A 25,263-nucleotide genomic window follows, 5' to 3' on the forward strand; every position below is an offset into this window, starting at 1 on the left:
GCTGGTCTTCTGGTAAGGAAGACTGAAGTCAGGAATGATCTATGTTGCCATCTTGATGACCTTATTCCTAGACGGGCTTCTGACATCAGAGAAGTTTCATTCAGATAATAGAGAGGTGCATTGACTGACAAGAACTTAAAAAGTAAATATTTTGTGTTAGTTAATTGAAAGAAGAGCCATATGCTTTTTATAAAACATGCAGGACTCAGAGTGGACAAGGTAGGAGCCTGGTCTGAGAGCCTGTTTATTCTGTACTTAGGTCAGCTACTGATGAATGATGCAATTTGGCGAAGTATGACTCCTCAAAGGACATTTCATTTTCTCTAGTTAAATAGCAGAGGCTAGAAAATAAGGCCTACCAATGAAGTGACAGAGTAGTTGGATCTCACTGGTCAGATGAGTTGAGGCAGAGTAAGAAGTCCTGAGTCAGTTGGTTGCAACCCTGGCTACTCAGATGATCTGGGAAGCTTTTAAAAAGTATGTGTATGTGTGTGCATTTGTGAATGCATGTGTATATATATCCATATATTTGTATATAGGTATGTATATTTATGCTGACCCCACTCCAAAATAATTCTGATTTAATTGGTCTAGGGTGAGGCCCAGACATTGATATTTTCGAAAAGCTCTGCAGGTGATTCTAATGTACGTACAGCTAGGACTCAGAGCCACTTTCTTGCACTCTCTGAAAAAACTCTCATGTAATTGTCTCCTTGTTGATTTCTCACACAAAAGGAACATTCTCCGGCAGTTGCATCGTGCCACTCTAACTTGAACTTTATAACAGGCAGAAACTGTCAAAATATAAACATTTGCTTTATTTAAAACTACTTTTAAGAATAGCAAAGGCATGTTGCTCAAGTTATTTCTTATACTCTTTTCATGCCATTATTTTTATGCATCTCATTACCACTTTAGAAATATCAAATGAAATCAGTACTCTAGTAAAAACACTCTATTTTCAATTAAGAGTGTTTATTTGAAAATGCTAATATAAGTCAACTGCTTGTTCTCCTTCTGGTGAATGTGAACCTTGGTTCTTGTAGTCATTGTCACATATGAATTTTCCTTTTTTGTAAAGGAAAAGTTGGCAATTGCCAATTATGATATTTGGAAGAGACCCCCTTTCCCAACTACTAAAGCAACCACTATTTGAATCTTTTAGTATACCAGAATTCTTTTGGGTGTAATCTTTATAAGACTTTGTCAACATTGTCCTTTATTTTAGAAATGTGCAGATGAGGGGGTGTCTGGGTGGCTCGATTAAGCATCCAGCTCTTGATTTCAGCTCAGGTCATGATCTCAGGGTCGTGTGATTGATCCCTGTGTCAGGCTCCGCACTCAGCAGGGATTCTGCTTGTCCCTCTCCCTCTTTGCCTCCTCCTTGCTCTCTCTCTCTCTCAAATAAATAAATAAATCTTAAAAAAAAAAAGTTATGCGCAGATGAGAAATACACTCTTATGAGGCAACATTGTTATACAGAACAAATTTCTATCAGTACTCCTTCCTATATGTACATTGAGGAAAAAGAGCATTTGGATGAACTGGGAGGTTATTTAAAAGCTAGCTTCATTTGTGACACATATTTCCATGAAATATCCAAAACCCTTGGGCAAAGTATCATATTGTCAGTGTGTAATCATAATAGAGAATATAGTTGAAGTCTACTCCTGGTGATGGTGATGAAGGGAATTGTACTGGAACAGTATTTGGGGTATATTCAAAATCAGCCAAACAGTCACTCCCACGTGTGTTATCCCAGCCATGTAATGCTGCATGTCATGACATGGTTTTAAATATAAACAATGATACTCCAGAGTTGCCCCTAATATTATTTGCTTCACTCAGATTTCACCTGCCATGCAAAGGAGTTCAGGCTGATGCAGTTTTCTAGTAATCCATAGTACGCAGAAGGTTTAACATAGTATTCTGTGGTGACTTAGTAGAAACTGAGAGATCAGCTCTGAGTAAACATTTTGATGTTTTTCTTGATGTGTTCTTGAAGTTCCAGGATGAATGGACTAAAAATAAACATTGTTACACAATACAATATGCTTTGGTGCAGGAACTCTCCCTGGGCTCTCTGTTGAAGTTGAGTCTGTACTTCTCTGCTGGTTTATTGCCTTACGTCTACCTTCCTATCTCATCCTATCTCAATCAAGCCCGTTGGACCTGGGGAGACCAGACAACGTTGCTAGGATTTTTGACGCATTTGCTCAGGGAAGAATATGGAACATTCAGTCTGGTAAATTTATATTTAAAGCCCTTTTAAGGAAGGAAGTGGTGAAACTTCAGTGTTTTGCCTGGGCCTTGACTGAAAAAAAATAATATCTATCAATGACAGTACATAGAATTTTCATTTCCATTATCTGTGTAACAAACTTGCTCCTTATAAACGTGGAATCACTTAACCTGACATCATAATGTTGTATATCCCAAGTATGTTTTTCAGGATAACAAACATTAAAAAGACTCTTTTGCCAGCATTTAAAACACTTCATTCTTCTTAGTATTGGGTATCACTTTCGTCCCTTGGTCTGTGATTTTAAATATTTGGAAAAGATTGAAGAATCAAAAAAAAAAAACCTCAAAATTTTTAATTTACATTGACCAAAACACTTTCTTTTTTCATATTTGACAAATAGTGTTCATGATAGTCTTTAGTGTAATACGTATGTGTAAGTACTTTATAAGATAAAATTTCACTAGAAGTGTTTTTTTTAAGTTCAAAAGGCCTTGTTTTCCCTGAAACATAAATTAGGGAAAAAACACTGAATGTGGTTAGAGTAAAGGTTATCTGAAAAATAAAAGGACAAACTTTTTTTTTTTTTTACCTTAATAAAGAACAGTTGTATCGGATTTTTCTCTCATGGTTTGTGCTTTTTGTGTCTTATGCAAGAAGGCAAATCTCTGAAGACTATGTATTATATGACACCATTGATACAAAATTCTAAACCATGCAAAAAGTAAACAATCTATTGCTCAAGGTACATATAAAAGAAGAACTATATATTTTTAGAAAGTAGGGGAGTAATTAACACAGAATTCAAGGTAATAGTTATCACTGGGGGTGAGAAAAGGGAGGTCTGTGAATGCTTTGTGAGATACTTTATGGTATTCATGCAGTTCTGTTCTTAAGTGAATGGCAGCTCTATAGATTTTTAAAAACTCTTTATCCCTTAAATATACATTATATGTGTTGTTTGTAGGAGATATTTCATAATAAACTAGCTTAATGAAAGGATAATTACTAATTACTTTTTGAATTAGAGAGTTTGATACTTTCAGCTTAAACTCTGGCTTACTTACATTGGTTATTCCGTTACAATAATGCTTGAGGGCCACTCCAGATTTGAAATTTGTGTAATTCACACATAATTGTGAAATTATAGACTAACATGTGGTAATGAGCTCTAATCAAAGTGCCTTAAAGACAGTCTACAACAAAAGTGTAAAGTCTGTTAATTCATCAATGTGTTAATCGTTCCTGCTGGAACTAGTTTAACTGATTTTTAGCCCATCATTATTTCTGCACTTCTTCCTCTGGGATGTCTGTGTTTAATTTCCACTGACTTCTCTTCAAAAATTCAGTAAGGCTCTGAAGCAAAGACTGAATGAAGAGAGATGTTGCATTGTCTACTTAAAACACGTATATTCTAAATCAGGATAGTTAAAATGCAATACCTAACACAGCTGCAGTTGAAGGCTTACGCAAATAAACTTCTCTCTTTTATGTTTAGGCCAAATCTGAAACAGGATCCAGTATGTCTAAAATTTTGCTGTGAGTATGAAATATTTGAAACTGGTTTTAAGTGAATTCTCTATCAGTTCCTAGACTAAGTGATTTGGGGGGCTTCTGGGATTGTTTCTTTGTGAAGCAGTGTGTCTGAGAAGTGGCTCTCACGGGTATGGTCACTAGTTGTTTGTGTGGACTATCAAAACATTCTAGCATTTCCTTCAGGAAGAGAAAGCTGAGAGTGAGGGATAAATACAACAGTGAGTTAGTAGACTGTCAAACTAGAACGTTTCCACTTCCATTTGGATACAAAATGACCCAATGCAGTGTTGCTTTATACATCATTTATCCTTTGTTCTGGTTTCGACTCTTTTTTTCAGAGACATTTTAGAACATTGCATTTAGCGATTCGATTCTTTTCTTTTTAGGATTGAGCTCTCTGTTCTTAAATTCTTTAGAGCTTCATTTATTTAATGTGTCTTAAGACTTTTTCTTTAGGCTGTTCTTAAGCTCTATTTTTGACTTAAATATTTCTAATATCCAGCCTTTTTAGAGCCGGTTAAGCAAATATATTTCATCTATATTACCTACTAGGGTTCTTTGAAAAATGGGTTAATATTTGCTTTAAAACCCACACAGATTAAGACAACTTGAAAAATATCCATACCAACCCTGTACTATTTTTATAATATTTTCAATATAAAATTATGGAAGAATAGTCTTCTATAATACTAAAGTGATCTCCTAACTAATTATTCATTTAGGATTCCCAGGACTATTTGAAAACCGTTTTTAAAATATGGGGAGAATATTTCAACTCTGTACATGAGGCAGTTCATAGGTTCTCACAGTTTCTGTCTTGTTAATTTGCTAGCTTGTTTGCTTCCTTCCATCCTTCCTTCTTTTCTTTTAAATGTCCCTTTCCCCTGCTCCCTAAATGTGATACATAATCATTATAGAAAATTTAGAAAATCCAGGTAAGCAAAAACAAGAAAATTAAAATTACTATAATTCTATGTGTAGAGATAACCACAATTGTTAATCCATTAACATTTCTGTCTGTATCTTTCAATGTTTTTTATATTTTTGTTTTGAAAAATGGGATCATAATATGCAGACTTTTTTATTAGCCCACTGGTTTTCATTTTTTACTGTATCTTGAAAACATTTTCCTGCCACCAATTATTCTTATGTAACCTTTTGTTGGTTCTCACAACTGATTTTTTTTTTTTTTTTTTTTTTTTAATGTCTGACTGAAACTTTTGTGGCTCCTTTTTCTTTTTGGTTGGGAAAAAGTATCAGGAAGCTCAGTTACAACGACAGCTTTACCAGTGTCTGTGGGCTTTTATTTTATTCTGCTTTGCTCCAGGCCAGAAGACTCACTGCCTGTTCTTTTCAACCTACCTTATAGGGTTGTGATCACATTTGACATTGGCAGTATATTTTGCCTTGACAAATCCCACATGAACTCCAAAGAACTCTCAAGAGTTCTCAGTTGTAAGTTGCACATAAAACTCATCTATTGGGGAACATAAAAGCCTCCTTTATATTGAAGTAATAGCAGTTAGGTGATATGCCTAGAAAAAAGACTTAACAAAAGTGATGACCACTCACACCCACACTATTTGTTCGAACCAAATCATAATGTAGAATGGAGGCATAACCCTAGCACCCTCTGACTGAGTGAGAGAATTTCTAGTCTTTAGTTGTTTCAGGAGGACAGGAGTGTTGAGAAAAGCAACTCAAAATTAACTTACTAGAAAATCCTTCAAAATGATGGGACCTAATCATCTCTCCTTTTCCAGTCAAGCAAATTAAATTCTTTCCCCATGCATATCTCTAAATTGCAATCCTGTACAAGGAAATTATTGAATCTAACCCTAGGCACTGACCATGTTTTAGAGCTTACATTTAAGCAACAGATCTCCAAGAATTAATTTGGAAACTGACTTCATTCCTTTTGAAGAATGGTTTGAAATGGGCATCATGCTGGAATCAATTTTTCAAGTGTATTTGAAAATGAGTAAGAATATCTTCTCATAGTAGATGAGTCTCCATTAGTAAAATACACATTGTGTGGTTTCCATAATTATGGCATCACATTTTCTCCAGTAAAATTGCCAGCAGGGAGAAGAAAGTTCTTCGAGAGGTTGTATAGAGTCATTTCTTTTTTTAAAAATTGGTGACTGGTAGAGCTATTTCAGAACTCAGATAACACTTGGGAAATGCTTATTAGTTAATGGAAGAATTTAGTTTAATTATAGGAAAAAAATACATTTCTCAGAGATGGCTTAAACATTTTTGAACCAAATAATATAGAAAACAAGGAACCCCTTTTTTTGAGAGAGAGAGAGAGAGCACATGCCCACTCGCACACTGGGGAAGACGGGCAGAGGGAGAGGGAGAGAGAGAGTCCCCAGAAGCCTCGATCCCACAACCCCGAGATCATGACCTAAGCCGAAATCAAGAGATGAATTCTCAACCAGCTAAGCCACCCAGGCGCCCCACATTGATTTTGTTTTCAATCGCTAAATCACAGGAGGCCGTGTCTACACTACTGACAGAAGTTCAAAAACTCATTTCACATGACTTCTTACCAAACCAATTGGGGGATCCAAAATATTATCAATACAGCATACCAGCATTACAAATACAGAAGAATTACTTGCTCTGATCCTATCCCAAATAATATAAATTGGTAACCAAATATTACAATTGGAAAACATCTTAGAACTGTTTAACTCTTTCTTATGGTACTTTTTCTCCCAAATTTAAAAGAAGACAGAGTAGGGGCGCCTAGGTGGCTCAGTCGTTAAGCGTCTGCCTTCGGCTCAGGTCATGATCCCAGGGTCCTAGGATCGAGCCCTGCGTCAGGCTCCCTGCTCTGCAGGAAGCCTGCTTCTCCCTCTCCCACTCCCCCTGCTTGTGTTCCCTCTCTCGCTGTGTCTTTCTCTGTCAAATAAATAAATAAAAATCTTTAAAAAATAAATAAATAAATAAATAAATAAATGAAAATAAAAGAAGACAAAATAATTTTAACATCTGCCTCCAGCCATTAAAACTACTCAGTGCATAATCAGATGTATTTTACAAAGAATGTTGTATTTGGATCTAACCAAGTTTGTTTTCTACCCATGATAAGTTAGATTGTCTTTTACAGTTCTCAAGTAACAAGTATGAGGACCCAACTCTCACTCAACATTCAAGCCCTCGCAGTTTGGGCAAATATATGTTTAGCAAGAAAGTGAGTAATATAATTTCTTTTCCTATTCTTTTTCCCATATTCATTAATTCAATTCATATTTTTAATATGCCATTGGAGAACATTGCCAGTATTATTTTATATTCCAAATTAGTGACTCTAATCACTTCTGTTACAGCAAATGTGTATTGCTTTCTTCCTAGGTTTTTTTTTTCCTTATAATAAATTAATGATTTTGGAAGATTGAGCAGTATATTACAATCTAAGTAAACAAGTCATTTGATGTCTTAAACTTCTGTTTTGATCCCTAACTGTGCCCATAGCTACTCATTATTGCATTGCAAAAGAAGTAAACAACTATTTGAATTCCTCGGAAGAAGTTACCTCTGATGATAAAAGAAAACCTAAAAAATATAGCACTCTTAACCTCTATTAATTATTTTTTGTCCATTTACCCTCTAATCTGAGTGTTTTATGTAAATTTATATATGTACACACATTTATAGTTCTGTTTCCTTGACACTTAACATTATATTATGAGCATGCACCCTTATCATAAAAAGACTGAAGGTCATTTAAATGTCTGTATAAAATTCCATTCTCTGACCTAGGAGAATTAAGTGAAGTGTTTTTCTGTTTGGGAATCTTCAGATTGCTTCCACTTCTATTATAAATAATATTAAAGCATTTTTATGGATTAATCTTTATCCACATTTCTGGTTTTGCTTAAAGATTTATGCCTACATGTCAAATTACTGGGTCAATGAGTGTGATTATTTTTTTAAAGATTTTATTTATTTGAGAGAGAAAGAGAGAGCACAAGCAGGGGGAGGGGGGACGAGTAGTGGGAGAGGGAGAAGCAGACTCCCGCTGAGCAGGGAGCCCGATACGGGGCTCGATCCCAGGACCCCGGGATCATGACCTGAACCGAAGGCAGTTGCTTAACTGACTGAGCCACGCAGGCGCCCTGAGTGTGATTATTTTTAAGGCTTTTGATATATATTATCAAATTAATTTTTCTTGAGGATTATACTCACATATGTGCTCATTCTGTTGCATCCTCACCAATATTGAAGTTGCTGTTTTAAAATCTTTATTATTTTGAGGCATGAAAGTATTTTTTTGTTTTGCATTTGTTTAATTACACCTTAAATTTAACAAGATTGATCATTTGTATTTCTTCTCTGAATTTTTACTTTCTATATCTTGCTGCATAGTTCCAAGTGAAGTTGTCTGTAATATAGTACAGTGTGTAGTTGATTCCTATATTTCAGTTGTTTATTCCAGCTCAGATTTTTTTAAATGGAGATCTTTATTTGTCCCTAGTTAAAAATGGAAAGTTCTGGGGCACCTGGGTGGCTCAGTTGTTAAGTGTCTGCCTTGGGCTCAGGTCATGGTCCCAGGGTCCTGGGATCGAGCCCCACATCGGGCTCCCTGCTCAGCGGGAAGCCTGCTTCTCGCTCTCCCACTCCTCTGCTTGTGTTCCCTCTCTCGCTGTGTCTCTCTCTGTCAAATAAATAAATAAAATCTTTAAAAAAAAGAGAAAGTTTTACAGATCTAATTTTTTTCTTATGCAATATTATTATTGATATTCATGCACATAAATAATTTTGGACATATTTTTTTATAGGAACAGACAGAATCCATCATTGGTATGGCTTTTTACTGGAATGTTTTGCACTTATTCATTGTTCTTTGCTTGGAGGGCGAATTTAGATATTTCAAAACCACTTTTCATGGGTGTGGTAAGTTTTACTTAGATTTATCCGTTGACCAGAAAGTTGGTGAAGAGTGTACAAATTTGTCCTCATGAATCTTGTCGAAGAGCAACTGATCACAGAAAGAGCTAACATTGTGTATACATTTTTACAGATCGAAAGTTAAATTCTTGAACCAGTAAGACTGAGGCCTTTTTTTAGGGGGAAAAAATGCAACATTTAGTTAACACAATAGTTAGGTAGAAAAATACCCGTAAGGTAGTTTTAAGTTAGTTATTTTATGTGTGTGCTTACAGATACAAGTACTCCTGCAGATCCCCTGGAATTTTTTTAAAAAACAATAAAGAAATAAAGGTCATAGCTGGGCCTCTTACCCACACACTCCGCTAGTTTTTACCTCAGCAGTCTCAGGCCTGTGCAAAAGAGTGACCACGCTTCTGTTTTCCCCTGGCTGCCACTGCTGAGATTAGGGTATTTCTTCTCTTTGTAGTAGAAACCATAAATGTAGACAGCTCCTTTTCAATGGCTAAAGCCAACTCTTTTCTATGTGTATGTTCAAGAGGCCTAGTAAATAATAATACCCTTTTTGATCATCTGAGTTCTGAGTCAGTTGAGAAACGAGATAAACCAGGACAACTACAACAGGTGAATCCCCTTTATACTGAGAACGCTGAGAATGGAGAAGGTAGTTTCTATCTGTGGCCAAGGGGGCTTCCTCATACTGCGTCCCGGAATGGACGGACTTACCCCCCACCCCCACCCCTGGTCACAGGCAGGGCTGCACAGGGCAGGCCCCTCCCCACCCCACACCCGCCACAAGGACGGGCTCTGACCCTGGATGCGTGCGTCCTGTGGGTGGATCACTTCCCAGAGAGGAAGAGAGGGAAAGGGCCCGGCCATGCAGGCCCACAACCGGGTCGCAGACTCCCGTTCCGCTCAGTGCCTGCAGTCTTACCGGAAGAAGCGAGGGCTAAGGAGTAAAGCAAAAGCATTTCTCCATCTCCTCCTCCTCTCGAGTGGCAGGAGTTCAAGGTGCACGCCATAGCATTGAAAAGAATGTGTGGACCCAAAAAAGGGAGATTCGTGTGTCAAACTGGAAATGAGAAGTATTTGAAAATGGAAAAATAAAGTGACACGGAGTTGGATTGGGGAAGTCCGCAAACGAGACCTGAGTGACCGCGGGCCTGAGCGGCTAGGGGTACACGATGTATTTGTTAAATAGACAAGTACCCGATTGATGGCCTAAACCAGTCAGCTGGATGTCCTGTCTGCACGCCTCTGTCACAGGTGGAGAGATTCTGGATGCAGAGCAACGCGGTGGTGGCCGTCCTCGCTGGCCTCGGTTTGGCAACGCTGGCTTCTGAGAGTAACCGAGTGCTGAACACCAGTGGGCTTCAGTGTCTGGAATGGCTTTCAGCAGCTCTTTTTATAATTTACCAAATATATTCTAATTTCAGGTAACACGTGCTTATTTTTATGAAAAGTAGCACTCAAGCAAGAAACACTTAGATACTTAGAGTCTTGGGCTTTATTTCACCTTTAACCTCCCCTGGTTTTCAGAGTGAGACAGCTGAGTCTGAATGCAGCGCTGCTTAAACTTTTGAACAGAATCTCAGCATGAGCGATGTGTGGTTTCAGGGCATTGCAAACAAGGGCTTGGGTGGGACATATAAACTATTTGTATATTTTCCTCTAAGGAATCCTAGAGATACTTGGTAGGATCTGGAGGATGTAATAAAAGTCCGTGATCTAAAATACCACTTAGATGGAGAGTAAAGACATTTGGGCCTTTTTGTATGTCCTAAAATAATTCTCCTCTATGCTTTGAAGATTTCATCTTTTGAGTGACACCTGGCCCTTATCTAGTTTCCTCCATAGCAGTGAGTATTAATTATTTTGAAATAATTAAAGTTCTAAAAGTTCCTTAACCCTTATGCATTATGAATATTACATATATTTTTCAAAATCTGTTGAATAACCTTGCCAATGAAAATCAGTCTGGCTTAAAACATGTCCAAGTTTTAGATGATAGTTCATTTATTTCCAGCAGTATTGAGTAAACATTACAGCAGCGGAAGAGTCCACTGGAATTTCATTGTAGTGAGATTTGATTGGTATTTTAAAAGGTTCAGTACTCCCCCTTTTTTTAAGATTTTTTTATTTATTTGAGGGAGAGAGAGAGCACAAGTGGGAGGAGGGGCAGAGGGAGAGAGAGAATTCCAAGCAGACTCTGCACTCAGCAGGGAACCCGATGCAGGGACTCAGTCTCAGGACCCTGAGTTCATGACCTGAGCAGACACCAAGATTCGGATACTTAACCTACTGAGCCACCCAGGCGCTTGAATTTCCCCTTTCAACTTAACTTTAAAAACTGATGTGCTTTATAATACCAGGGTAGAGCCAGTGTTAGGACGCTCTTATCACCAAGAGGTCTGTTGGAAAGGGGATGCATGTCCCAGATACAACTCCATAGCTGGCTCAACAAGGGCCTGCAAAGCCCACCGTGTTTCCCAAGTTTGTTTTATCCCAGGCTTCTGACTTGGGTCTTCAGGGCAAGCCAGGTTCAACACCAGGGATGCTTGTACAGGCTGGGCTGTTTTATATTGTTTTGATTCTTGTGTTTGTCCCAGGGGAATAGATAGCAACTTTGCTAGGTGGCAGAATGTGAGGCATCACCCTGCAAAGTAGGGAATCACAGTAGGAAGCAGTTGCATCAATCACAAAGACAGGGGTGAATATTTTGTTCCTAGCAGTGTTCATTTGCTTTGTGATGCTAGCCCAGTGATTCAACTTTAGACTGTGTTTCTTAGAACCATTACATGTAACAGACCTGATAATAACAGGAAGGACAATGCCTGTTCCGTTTTTTGATGCTTTTACTCTCTTGTAGTCTTTTTCTTTTTTTCATGGGAAGCTCTCAGAGTTCATGCCAGTTTTCTTTGAAGTCAGAATGTCCACTCTGTCATTGAAAGGAGTTGTACTGCTGTTGTTCGCATTCGCAAAAAATGCCTGGAGAGAAGTAAACAACTCCGCCAACTCTTCCTTCCCTTCCTTCTTATTGGTCTCATTCTCTAATGACTTCTCCATCTAGAAGGGAGAGAGGACCACAGGGAGCCTGTGGTTTGGGGAAGTGGTGGAAAGGCTCAAGCTTGCATGCAAGAGAGTCAGATGCATGCTATACAAAGTTATGCTAGAAACTGGCAGATTTCCTTTTGCATTTCTGAAAATCTCTTTGGTCTAAATGGAATTGACATGCAATTACCTTGAATTTCAAGTGAAATCAGAAGCCTTACTTCTTTTTAGTGAAATTAGATGTCCTTTTAGGTGAGAAAAAAAGGACTTATTCTTGAGCACTAACCAGTTCCCTTTTTATAGAAATGATGATAAACTCCAGAAGTAAAGCAGTACACTGATTTTCATTTAGTTGCACAAGTAGTCCCTTCTCTTTTTCTTTCAGATGATGGCATCCTTTTTTCAAATATATGCATCTTCTTAGAAGATACAAATTAGAATACTTTGAAGCACTACATGTAGAGTGTGTGATGGGAAAAGACTGCAGCAGAAAATAAACCCATTCTTGTTAAAACTGTAGCAGTATGTTGCTATTTTAATGTTTCCTTATCCTTTTATTTAGCATTTGTGACCAAAGGACCAACTACGTGATTGATAAATTTGCAAAGAACCTTCTAGCCTCTATGCCTCGTGATGCAATTATCTTACTCAGAGGAGATTTGCCAGGCAATTCTCTCCGTTACATGCATTATTGCGAGGGACTGAGACCAGATATTTCACTAGTGGATCAGGAAGTAAGTATATAAGAAATATACTTAGAATATAGTAACAGTAATCGCTTTAAAAGAATTATTTTTTAAACGAGTTTTTAATGGCAGATTGGTACAGGTTTCACAGTTACTCTTAGATAGAATATATATCATGTTCTTTTGTTAACTTTAACTAATAGTATAAGCCATATGAATTGCTTCCTTCGCATCTAAACTGTTTTAAGAATTGATGTTTTTTGTGTTAGAATCAAATAATAATCTTAAGTCTCTAGTTCACATGACAAACCGTGAAAGTACTGTATTGTAAATTTATTTTTAAATAGTTCTTTGACATTCTTTCAACCCAGCCATTCAAATTAATACTGCCCACTGGTCCCAGGATTAAAATACATTAGGTTGAATATAAAATAAGTTGTACTGCAGGTGAGTAAACATTTCACTCAAAATAGAAATTATTAACCACGATTCTGCTATAGAATTTGTGTGTAAACTTTTTGATCTTATGACAAAAATATGTTTGGAGAGGACTTGTGAAAATTTCCAGGTCTATTAAAACAGTCTTCCGGAAAAGAAGAAATGTACTTAAGCTGTAAGATTTATAATTTAAACCATAAATACCTAAAAAGGAACAAATCTATCTCTGGTGTTTTTAGAGCAGTCATCAGGGAAAGAGAAATTCCTCCTCTTGATACTAATCTTAATACTATAATTAGTTTGATTGAGCAAATTATTAAGCACAATATTTAATAAATTTTGTTGAATGAATGAATAATTTGAATTTTTGGAAGAAAACCATATAAACAGATTTGCAAATATAGGGAAATCTGCACATTACACATTTTTATAAGCAGTTTGCATTTGTATCATCTATACAAATTGATCAATTTGATCTTCAGTCTAGTTTCTGACAAAAGCTGGCTGTTAGTCGGTAATGTGGTACCCCACCATGACTTTAAGTACTGCTTTAGGACGGCGGCAACTATCATTCAGAAGCATGGATTTCAAAGTTAATTAGACCTGCATCCAGTCCTCATTCTGTCACTGCCAGGATTCGCGGCGCGGGGCTAATGACTTTTCCTCTCAGAGCTTCTGTTTCCTGATCTATAAAATGGAAATGATCATCATGTAAGTTAGGATGCTTTTGAAGGCAAGAAACAAAATACCTGAGAGTAGCTTAAACTATGGGGTTTTTAATCTCACATAAGAAGTAGTCTGGAGATAGGAGGTTTTAGGCTGGATAATATGAGCAGTTCAATGATGTCAGTGTTCTGGGGTGACTTTTCTACGTCCATCTTGAACTGATGAAGGCCCAGTTCCAAACATCACATCCTAAAATGAAGCAAAGTGCCTCTCTCCTTCTCTCCCTTCCGCTCCCTTCCCCTCCCCTCCCATTCTCTTCTCTCTCTCTCTCTCTCTCCCTGCACCATCCTCTCTCTCTCTCTGTTGAGAGTAACATGTGTCCCAGAGTCCCCTAGCAGACCTCCCCTCGGGTCCCCCTAACCAGTATTTGGTCATATGCCCACTCCTAAACTACTTTCTAGCAAAGGAGAAAGACCAGACCCAAGCATATCGCTGCCCTGGGGGACCTGATCGAAGTCAGGATTGTGTGAGTGAGGAAGAGGAGGATATTAGCTGTTCAGTGGACAATCAGCAGTGTCTAATGTAATTACTCTCACACAATAAGGTTACTCTGAGAATCATATGAGAAATATTGAGGTCATAGCATATAGAAGGTATAGAATTAATGTTAATATCCCCAAGAATTGAAACTGTTGGTTAATAAAATCTAATTCAGTAAGTATCTTTTGAGTATTTATAATGTACACCTAGATTAAAAATAATTTGTCATTTCTAGTTAAATTACATAAAGCAAGTAAAACATAAGCATAATTTTCAAAAGATGATATCTAAACTGTAACAAAGCTTTGCAAGTGTAAATAGGAGTCTTAAAAAAAAAAGTAAATCTGGGGCACCTGGGTGGCTCAGTCGTTAAGCATCTGCCTTCGGCTCAGGTCGTGATCCCAGGGTCCTGGGATCAAGCCCCGCATCGGGCTCCCTTCTCTGCGGGGAGCCTGCTTCTCCCTCTCCCACTCCCCCTGCTTGTGTTCCTGCTCTCGCTGTCTCTCTCTCTGTCAAATAAATAAATAAAATCTTTAAAAAAAAAGTAAATCTGTACATATAAAAGTATAGGTAGGTATAGATTTAAGAAAAAGTGATTTTTCCTGATATTAATGATTTATTTTAACCAAAAGAACATGTAAGGATATGTAGTTAATTTGGACATACTCTTAAATTCAGATAATTTAGCCAAAAAGGGTTTTCTCTTTGAGGTCTAGATGATCACAAACGTTGAGCTTCTCAAGGGCAGAGACTTTATCTTCTTCACTGCAGGTGAGCAATAGTTGTTTCTTGAGTAAATAGTGAACGAAAGAATAATGACACATCTCTGTATCTCGTGCAGGTCTTCTAGTCTGGCCACCTTAGACATTTCACTTCAGCAAACAGAATTTGAGAACCATTCAATGCCAGGCACCGTGCTAGGTGCAGAGGCACAGAGCTGAAAACATACAGTCCCTTCCCTCTAGAAGCTCACAGGCTAGCGAGGAGTAGGGTCAGAGCTATGACAGAGGTAAGGTGCAAAGTGCTGTAGGGGCATATCATTCTGCTGTGGAACTGGGCGGCGGGAGTGGGAAGGCATCACAGAGAAGTAATACTTCAGCTTGGTCTGAAAGTTGGGTACACATTCTCTAGTAGGAGAATGGGGAAAGGTCATTCTGGGTAGTCCGCCAAATGCACAGAGGTGAGATCAAACCAGGTGCTTATGTTACTAATAATAGTCACAGCTTAAGAAATGAAATCCAATCTTTCAGTCATTAGAGGAGAAGTCAGTGTCACATATGTGAGTTGTGATGTTAATGTTTAACAAGTATATCCACATCGTAGAACTTCTTCATTGTACTTGATAAACTTGATTCTTTTTTAAGAAGTATACAAAAAATATGACATCATTTGTTATTTTTCTGATAGATGATGACTTATGAGTGGTATTTACCCAAGATGGCAAAGCATTTACCAGGTGTCAGCTTTCCTGGAGACCGGTGGAATCCTGTGGAAGGAATATTACCTAGTGGAATGGTCACATTTAATCTTTATCATTTTCTTGAAATAAACAAACAGTAAGCATTCTTTTCATATAATAGCTTTTCTAAAATTGTTTATGTAGCAGCTGTGCCTCATCCAAAAGACCAATTTTCTACACCTATTTCCCTGTCACCAGTGAGATTATCTTTGTAATTAAATTGAATATCTGTGCATAAATGAGGCCTGGCAGAAATAAATGTTATTGTTCTGGGTAAAGGAAAAATAAAGACAGATTAGCAAGAATAGCAAATAAGATCTTAGTACAACTCAGAGAAATTGGAGATATGCCTGTCTACTTGAAATCATTGCGGGTGGATCGCAAGCAATTACAGCTTACCCCGATCAACACCAGGACCCCCTTTTAAGTGTAAAGCAAATGTTTTCCAGGAATAATAACTATATAAAAATAGCTTAAGGATTTTTTTAATAAAGGATAAGGCATTTTTGTAAATAAGAAAAACACCTACAGTTAACGCTGGCCAAGATAACATATGAGAATTGTGAATTCTGTACTTAAGAATATAAAATTATTCATAGTTAAGGTCAAGAATGAATAACTCCTTCAGTGGTATAGTGTTGAACATTTTTCCTAACCATGAAGTGCTTTGGATTGTCCAGAGTGTGAAGAAAACTTGTTTCGTAATTTCTATTCTCTTATAAAGGGAACTTGAGAAATTCTCTCTAAATTCCAAAGTTAAATTATCCCTTACTAAGAATATGATAATGTGGTACTTCTGGTGTTCAGAGGCTGAAGTTTACTATGGCTCATGAAGTAATAAGTAATCAGTATCAATGTGTTATGAGAGTAACATTTAATTGTTCTATTTTGGAATAAAATATCAAGAGCCATTAATATCCGTAAAGAGGCATTTTTTTGGGTGAATTTTATTTAATTCAACCCCACAAACATTTATTGAATTTACTATGTTCCAGCTCATGTTAGGCCTTGGCAGTAAAGGGAGACTCAGTTCCAAATTCAAAGAGACCACAATCTAGTTGCATCTATACAGAGATATGCATTGAACTGGCTATAATATAATGGGGTAAGCTCTATATTAGCCAAGCTTTGTCAAGTGTGATACCCAGTTCAATATGTGTTTACTGAATGGATGACTTAACTGGGAGCATGGATGAAGAAGCAGTTAATTCTGCCTGGGAGCATTCATTCCACATTTACTTAATATATATTGAGTGGCCAAGATGCCCCAACAACTATACGAGCTACGGCTGCTTGGGCATGGCCTCTTGCTGTTGCAGACTTTCAGGGAGGGTTTCGGGTGGTGCCTGACGTATGAAGCAGATAAATTACATTGTCATCCGGGAAGCATGGCAGTGTTGGTATGGACAAAATGTTAGAGACTTACGGACGAGGTAGGAATTTGCCAAGTGGGCGGGAGAAGGCTGATTCAGGGAAGTGCTTGTGTGAAGTCCTGGAAAGGGCCGGCTGAGCTCTAGGGAAACTGGGGGTGGCCCAGTAAGTGTGGAGCACAGGGCTTAGAGGGCTAGGTGAAGGGATGATGCTCAGGGAGGGCGGGGCCCAGATTGTCAAGGGCGTTATCCCATAGATGGGGTTGAGGCCTGGCCTCATTATGGAAATGCTGTATGATCCTTGGAAACTCTAAAAAATACAGACAAGTAGGTGTAAAGAAGAACAGTATCTGTCTTTAAGACAGCTGTCATAGTCTTAACATTTTGGTAAACTTTTTGGAATTCCAGTTTTACCATCAATTATTTACTTACACAAACACATACATTCTCACACACTTATACTGCACTAGCTGGGATCATATTTAGTTTCCTGTTCAGTTTCTTTTCACCTAATATCATGTCATAAACATTTCCCCATGTACTCCGAAAAGTGCCTTTATTACCATCACTTCTTGACTGTTTAATATTCTTATATAGATGCACAATGACTTAACAAATACTCTATTTTTGGACATTTTTGTTGTTTCTAGTCTTTGGCTATTATAATATAGCATGGTGATGAACTTTCTGGGCCATCAATTTTTGTTAATCTGATTAACCAAGGCCTCAAGATTAATGTTGCTTATTGATATCAGTTTTTTAAATAAAATTTTTAGTTTAAAAAGTAACATTGTTCATTATAGAATAAGAAATTATTTTTTTAAACTAGAAAAAATATGGTTCTATCACTCAGAAATACAAATAAATCAAAAATGCATATTTTTTACAAAATTGAAAGCATAAAGCAGAAGAATCCTGTTTTTTCACTAAATATCATAAAACCATTTTTTAATGTTTTTACACACTTTTTGTAAATATTTTTAGTAGGTACATGTACTATATTTTAATAATAGAGGAATGGAACTATTAGTAGATATTTAACATATCTTAATTTTTAACTATCATAAAATTATAGACTACATTAAATGACTTTGTGTGTATAGTTTTTCTTTGCGGGAGGTAGAAGTTTGAATTCTTAGGATAGATTCTCAGACATGAAATTACTAAGTCAGAGGACATGAACAATTGAAAGGCACTTGATAGAGTTTTTTTTCCCCAAGCATTGAACCATCAGCATCATATGAAAGCTCTCTAAATGGGTACTTTTTAAAAGGAAGGAAGCTAATATTAACACCTACTATTTTATTTTATTTTAACATGAAGTAAAATTTATCTTTTTTTGATGTATAGTTCTATGAATTTTAACACATGTATACACTTGTGTAACCCCCACAACAGTCAGGATACAGAACAGAGCCATGACCCCAGAAACTCCCTTCTGTATGGTCTATTCTTCATTGCTATAGTTTTACCTTTTCCAAAATGTCATGTAATGGATTTATAAAGTATGTAACCTTTTGACGCCAGCATATTGCACTTAGCATAACGCCTTTGACATCCATCCAAGTCGTGTGTACCCATAGTCCATTCCTTGTCATTGCTGAGTAGTGTTCCATTGTAGAGGTGTAGTACCACCGCTTCTTTATCCATTCACCTGTTGAGAGGCATTTGACATTTGGGTTATTTTCAGTTTGGGGATAGAGCTGCTCTAAACATTCATGTACAAGTTTGTGTGTGAATATGGATGGGATTATTGGATTGTTTGTTTTCTTAACTATTGGGGTTTAAGAGTTCTTTATGTATTCTAGGTAGAAATCCTTTGTCAAATATGTGATTCATAAAGTTTGTAGCTTGACTTTTTATTCTCTTTGAGGTGTCTTTTGCAGATAAAAGTTTTCTAATTTTGATGAAATCCAGTGATCAGTTTTTTCTTTTACGGATCATACTTTTTTCTTTTTTGGATCATGCTTTTTGGTGTCACATCCAAGAACTCTTTGCCTAATGCCAGGTCACAAAGATTTTCTCATGTTTTCTTCTAGGAGTTTAGTAGTGTTATGTTTTACATTTCAGATCAATGATCTACTTTGAGTTACTTTTCATAAGGGGCAGGGGATTAAGACAAGGTTCTTGGGTTTTTTTTATTGTTGTTTCTTTTTGGCATATAAATGTAAAGTTGTCCTCATATTTTCTGGAAATGCCATTGAGTGACATTTGCATCTTTCTCTGTATTTACAAAAAAAGAATTCTTCTGGGTTTTTTATTGGTTTTAATTTGATTAGTGTTTTCATAGTATATCTTTTTTTATCCTTTTGTTTTTAACCACCTATATCATATTTAAAGTGGGTTTCTTGTAGATAGCATATTTATTATCCATTCTGACACTACCATTTCACTGGTACATTTAGACCATTTGCATTTAATGTAAATATTGACATATTTAGATGTCTGTCTATTATTTTATGATTTGCTCTCAATTTGTTCCCTCTGGTTTTTAGCCCACTGCTCCCCCTTTCCTGCCTTATTTTGGAAAATTTGGTTTTTTAGTACTCCATTTTAAATTATTTATTGAGATTTTTACTATGTCTTTTGGTAAATTTTTTTTTTTACAGTTGATCTTGGGAATCACGGTATACATACTGAACTCTTCACAGTCTACTCAGGATTGATATTTTGCTACTTCAAGTGGAATATAGAAAATTTGCTGCCATATAAGTCCCTTTAACCTCCCCACTTTTGGTTGTGTTGTCATATATCTTAGACATGTGATAATTTTTGTTTTCAACTATCACACATACATTTTTAAATTTAAGAGAAAAATAAATTTAAGAGAAAAAATAGTTTAAGATATTTGTCCAGATATTTACCAGATCCATCGCCTTTCTTTTGGTCTTGATAGTCCAGTTGTCCTTTCGTATCATTTCTCTTCCATCTGAAGATATTCCTGTAACGTTTCTTTTAGGGCAAGACTGTTAGCAGTGAATTCTCTCAGTTTTCCTTTATCTGAAAATGTCTTTATTTCTTCCTTGTTTTTGAAGAATATTTCCGGATATTAAGTTCTGGGTTGTTCATTTTGTTTTGTTTTGTTTCCCGCCACCCCCCCCAGCACTTAAAAAATGTTATTTTGCATCCTTCTAACCCACATGGTTTCTATTGGAGAGACCCACAGTCATTCAAATCATTGCTCTCTGTGTGCAACATGTTGTTTTTCTCTGGCTGCTTTCAAGAGTATTTGTCTTCAGTTTTTAGCAGTTTGATTATGGTGTATCTGGGCATGGATTTGAATCTAATCTGTTTGGGGTTCACTGAGCTTCTTAAATCTGTTAGATGGTGTCTTTCACAAAATTTGGGAGCTTTTTAGACATTATTTCTTCACTTTTTCTGCTTCACATTTTTTCTCTTCTCCATCTGGGATTCTGATGATGTGAACATTAGACCACAGGTGCCTGACACTGTACATTTTTTTTCAGTCTTTTTGCTCTTGGTTTAAATTATATCATTTCTCTTGATCTGTCTTCAAGTTCACTGCCTGCCAGCTGTCTCTCTTTCTCTCTCTCTCCAGACTTAACATTAAGCCCATCTGGTGAATTTTTAATTTCCATTATTGTATTTTTCAGGTCTGTGATTTCCATTTGGTTCCTTTTTGTATCTTCTATTTCTTTGTTGAGACTTTCTATTTTTCCATTCATTTCAAGAGTACTTGCCTTTACTTGTTGGTGCATGCTTAGAATTGGTATTTTAAAGTCTTTGTCAATTCTCACATCTGTGTCATCTTGGAATTGACATCTATTGATTGCATTTTCCATTGTGAGTTGAGATTTTCCTGGTTCCTCATATGCCAAATAATTTTAGATTATATCCTGGACATTTTGAATATTTGGGCCTTATTTAAATCCCAAGGAGAATGGTGATTTTGTTTGTTGTGTTTGTTTAACAGACCGTCAGTCAGGTAAATCTCAGGCTGCAAGTTCTGACCTGCCATCTGAGGCCTACAGTTCCAGTGTTGGTTCTGTTTTCAAAGCATTTGCAGTGCTATCTGAATCAATCCCTGTGTGTGCTGCCCATTACGCATTCTGGGACCTGGATGGCCATCTGTCCAGTGGCTCATTTCTCAAAGTCTATTAAGGGTCAGATCCATGCATGCTGAGCTCAGAGATAAGCCAGAAGTTCATACACAACTTTATGGGATGGCTCTCTTGACCTCCCTCGTTTCTGTCTTCACCCTGGCCCTTCCCTCTCCTTGGAGCCTTCTCTCCAGTTCTCTGGCCAGAAAACTGGCTCTTTAATCTCCCTCTTCTGCCACTCCTGTGACTGTCTATATGTGGGACCAGGCTGCCAGAGGACACAGAGAGGTAAAGAGCCGTGAGGATTAGCTCCCAGCTCTTGCAACCACAGCTCCTCTGATTAGAGAGCAATGTTTCTTTCCCTCCGAACTGTGGGAACCAGCCCATCGTCCTACTGCTGCCTCGTTACCGGCACAGTACTGCCTGGGGCCTGGGGAAGAAGAGAATGGGGGCAAGCCAGGACATTTCCTCTGCTCTCCACTGAGTTCCCTTTCCTCCTCCCTGGGCTTTTCTTGGAGCTCTTTTTGTCCTCACTTGGTATGTAGTTCCGGGTTTTACGCTTCCCTTGAGTCCAGGCAAGGCAATACTGGAAGGGGAGAAATGGAAAACTCACCACAGGTTTGGTAGAACTTAGAATTCTGGTATCTCTCCCCATCCTTCTTTACACCATTTACTTTTCAGAGTCCTCAGATTCCATGCATTCTATCGAGGAAATCTGGTATGCAGTGGGAGAGACGGGAGAGTGTGCTTACTCCGTCTTCCCCAGAACCAGAACTCTTCTAATGTTCGAATACTGTACTTTGTATCAGATGCCTCATTTAATCTTAATTGGGTTATACCCATTTCACAGATGAGGAGACTAGACGCAGGTAGTGAAGTAATTTCCTCCAAATCATACAGGTCATAAGCGATAGGGTAAAATCTAAAATCTAAGCCAAAAGTATCTTGTTTCAAAGTTCATGCAGTTTTTTACTTTCAAGTAATTTCTTCTAATATGCTTCCCCACCCTCCGCACTTAGCAATAGCTACTCAGGCATACACCACAAATTGGAATAGAACTATTCAATTATAGTGAGTTTGAACCAAGCTTATTTAAACCATTTCTTTTCCTAATTTTTGCAGGATTCAAAGCTCCTAATAGTTTATTCAACCTAACTAATTTTATTCAGCATATATTGTGTATTAGCTAAGCATTGTGCTATTTGCAATTCAGAGTGAATTCAGAGATAGAGAGCCTATCCTCAGGATGCTTCTGGGCTATTCGGGGAGATTTGTGAATGGAAACAATAAGCACAATACAATAATGATAAAAAAGACAAAAAATAAAGTACAATGGGAATTGAGGAAGGAGACATTACTTCTAAGTAGGGAATCAAATGCAGCCTTATATTTCCACCTGTAAAATGAAAAAAAAAAAAAAAGGTGTCAAAGTGTCTGTTTACATGTGAGACAGGACCACAGAAACTGTCACTCCAACGATGCTTGTCAAGTGATTTCTTACAATGTTAACGAACAGATCGGTTTTTATCGTTTATGTCTGTTAACTTCCACCCCCAAATCCCCCCAGACAGTTTTTTTACACTAATATAAATTCTAAACATCCTGTTTAGGAAAGATTTAAATAAACCAGAAGGTTTTTGCAAATAATTTATTGGTAACAACAGTTTAAGGAGCCAAAAATGACCCTTCGTGAATTGTATTTATTAACATTTAGAACTTGGAGTTAAAAATACATGTATTTTTCTGTTTTCAATAGAAAAAAAACATTTGTTTGCATAGGAATTCATGAAGGTGACCCAACCTGGAAAAAGAATTATTCACTGTGGCCTTGGGGCTCTTGTGACAAATTAGTTCCTTCAGAGATTGTATTCAACCCTGAGGAGTGGATTAAACTTACAAGAAATATCTATAACTGGACCGAAGAATATGGAAGGTATGAACAGCAGCTGTATTTTTCATCAGAGCATAGTGGTTTTGTGTGCTTACTAAATTTTGAGATGCCCATGCATATTTTTTATTTTTTATTAGGTATTAATACTATAATACTAGTTACTTGCTGCCCATGCAAATCATAATAGAGAACATGTATTTCTTGTCCTCGTGTTTGAAGAACAGTAGGGAGATGGGAGGGCAAGGGGGGCTGTGGTTGAGTGGGCTTCCCAACAGTTTGGGGCATGGCACCTTCCACTTCCAACTCTCATGATGCCATATTGTCCATCATCCTCTGTCTCGCACCCTGAAAGTGGAAGACATCTATTTTTTTAAATTTTTTGTTATGTTAATCACCATACATTACATCATTAGTTTTTAATATAGTGTTCCATGATTCATTGTTTGTGCATAATACCCAATGCTCCACACAGAACGTGCCCTCTTTAATACCCATCACCAGGCTAACCCATCCCCCCACCCCCCCTCCCCTCTTGAACCCTCATTTTGTTTTTCAGAGTCCATCATCTCTCATGGTTCATCTCCCCCTCCGATTTCCCCCCCTTCATTCTTCCCCTCCTGCTATCTTCTTCTTCTTCTTTTTTTTTCCTTAACATATATTGCATTATTTGTTTCAGAGGTACATATCTGTGATTCAACAGTCTTGCACAATTCACAGCGCTCACCATAGCACATACCCTCCCCAATGTCTATCACCCAGCCACCCCATCCCTCCCACCCCCCACCACTCCAGCAACCCTCAGTTTGTTTCCTGAGATTAAGAATTCCTCATATCAGTGAGGTCATATGATACATGTCTTTCTCTGATTGACTTATTTCACTCGGCATAACACCCTCCAGTTCTATCCATGTCATTGCAAATGGCAGGATCTCATTCCTTTTGTTGGCTGCATAATATTCCATTGTGTATATATACCACCTCTTCTTTATCCATTCATCTGTCGATGGGCATCTTGGCTCTTTCCACAGTTTGGCTATTGTGGACATTGCTGCCATAAACACTAGGGTGCACGTACCCCTTTGGATCCCTACATTTGTATCTTTGGGGTAAATACCCAGTAGTGCAATTGCTGGATCGTATGGTAGCTCTATTTTCAACTGTTTGAGGAACCTCCATACTGTTTTCCAGAGTGGTTGCACCAGCTTGCATTCCCACCCACAGTGTAGGAGGGTTCCCCTTAGTGGAAGACATCTATTAACTGCAGTAGAGCTTTATGAGGTACTCTATGTCCCGTGATAGGTTGCACAGTGCATGAACTTAGCCTATTTGTTGTTCTTCAGGAATGGCAGATAACTTCTCTCTGGGGGACACTGGCCTGTGATGAGTAACTCGTTCTTCAGTTGTTCGTCATTAGCCTGCTCATGTTGTTTGGGGCATGATCAGTCTTCCAATAAGCATCTCTGCAGAGCTGATTCTCTCCCATATGGAAATTGAGTCACCATCTATAGAAATGTGCCTCCCTTGCCTATTTTTAAGTTACGAATTATTTAAAGATTCGATAATTATTGCTTATAATTCAAGAACAGGCAAGATGATATGAAAAATGCTACAAAGGGGTTTTGGATCCATTCGTGAGCAAACAGACCACATTGCACCAACCAGAGATGGATAAGTAGGTCTGTATCAAAGCACTTGGTGACTATGGTGAGGAAAAGTTAGAAAATAATTTATTCTGGGGCACCCAGCTGGCTCAGTCATTGGAGCATGCAACTCTTGATCCTGGGGTTGTGAGTTGGAGCCCCATGTTGGGCATAGAACTCACTTAAAAAAATAAAAGAAAAGAAAGAATATAACCTTTTCTGCAAACAGCTGACCAAAGTACAAGCACCCAGCACCACTTGCTATGTCCATTCCATCAAAAGAGACACAATAAGAAAGTCTAATTAAGAGAGAGAAAAATTCAGCAGATGGTTCAGCCAGTGCCCTTTGATGGCATCCTTGCTCCAGCAATGATGTCAACAAAGCCAGGAGCCCCTTCTCTCAGGCTTACCGCCTTGCTTCCCAGCTCTTTGGCTCTTGGCCGCATCCGTAGAGCGACCCAGGCCTCGCCTCTGCCCCATTGCACATCTAGCACTTCTTAAAGAACAGCAGGCTCTTCAGATGCCTCCAGCCTCTTCCCACTAATCCTTTGTCCACTCCCCTGGGGCGCTGGGGCTCATTATGCAGATTAAGAACACATTTACCAAACGCTCAAATTCCTAGTGATCAGACTTCTCTAGGAGAATAAGTTTATTATTTTGGTCCCTATCAGTCCTTCAAGATCCAACCTACTTTATTTGCCTTGTAAGATTATAAACAGGGATTACATGTCCATAGCAATAAACGTAGCTGGCAGAAAAATGTCACTGTTTTCTTGTAACTGCA

The 25,263-nt window shown here is 37.7% G+C and overlaps 1 protein-coding gene across 6 annotated transcripts in view; it reads left to right on the forward strand.

Moving 5' to 3' along the window:
* TMEM260 (transmembrane protein 260) overlaps nucleotides 1-25,263 on the forward strand; it is a 67,190-nt gene that overhangs the window by 33,828 nt on the left and 8,099 nt on the right. For 2 of the 6 annotated variants that reach the window (XM_025869973.2, XM_073895258.1), the window contains exons 6-13: nucleotides 2,066-2,245; nucleotides 3,741-3,781; nucleotides 6,897-6,980; nucleotides 8,569-8,683; nucleotides 9,944-10,113; nucleotides 12,291-12,462; nucleotides 15,466-15,614; nucleotides 22,705-22,881. In XM_025869973.2, coding sequence (XP_025725758.1) covers nucleotides 2,066-2,245; nucleotides 3,741-3,781; nucleotides 6,897-6,980; nucleotides 8,569-8,683; nucleotides 9,944-10,113; nucleotides 12,291-12,462; nucleotides 15,466-15,614; nucleotides 22,705-22,881 — 1,088 coding nt within the window. The remainder of the gene's footprint in view (nucleotides 1-2,065; nucleotides 2,246-3,740; nucleotides 3,782-6,896; nucleotides 6,981-8,568; nucleotides 8,684-9,943; nucleotides 10,114-12,290; nucleotides 12,463-15,465; nucleotides 15,615-22,704; nucleotides 22,882-25,263) is intronic. The other 4 variants (XM_025869974.2, XM_025869975.2, XM_073895260.1 and 1 more) reach the window with 4 other exon arrangements.

The sequence above is a fragment of the Callorhinus ursinus genome, unplaced genomic scaffold (assembly GCF_003265705.2).
Source record: "Callorhinus ursinus isolate GAN/ISIS: 27379988/994484 unplaced genomic scaffold, GSC_fseal_2.0 scaffold8, whole genome shotgun sequence".
Taxonomy (NCBI): Eukaryota; Metazoa; Chordata; class Mammalia; order Carnivora; family Otariidae; genus Callorhinus; species Callorhinus ursinus.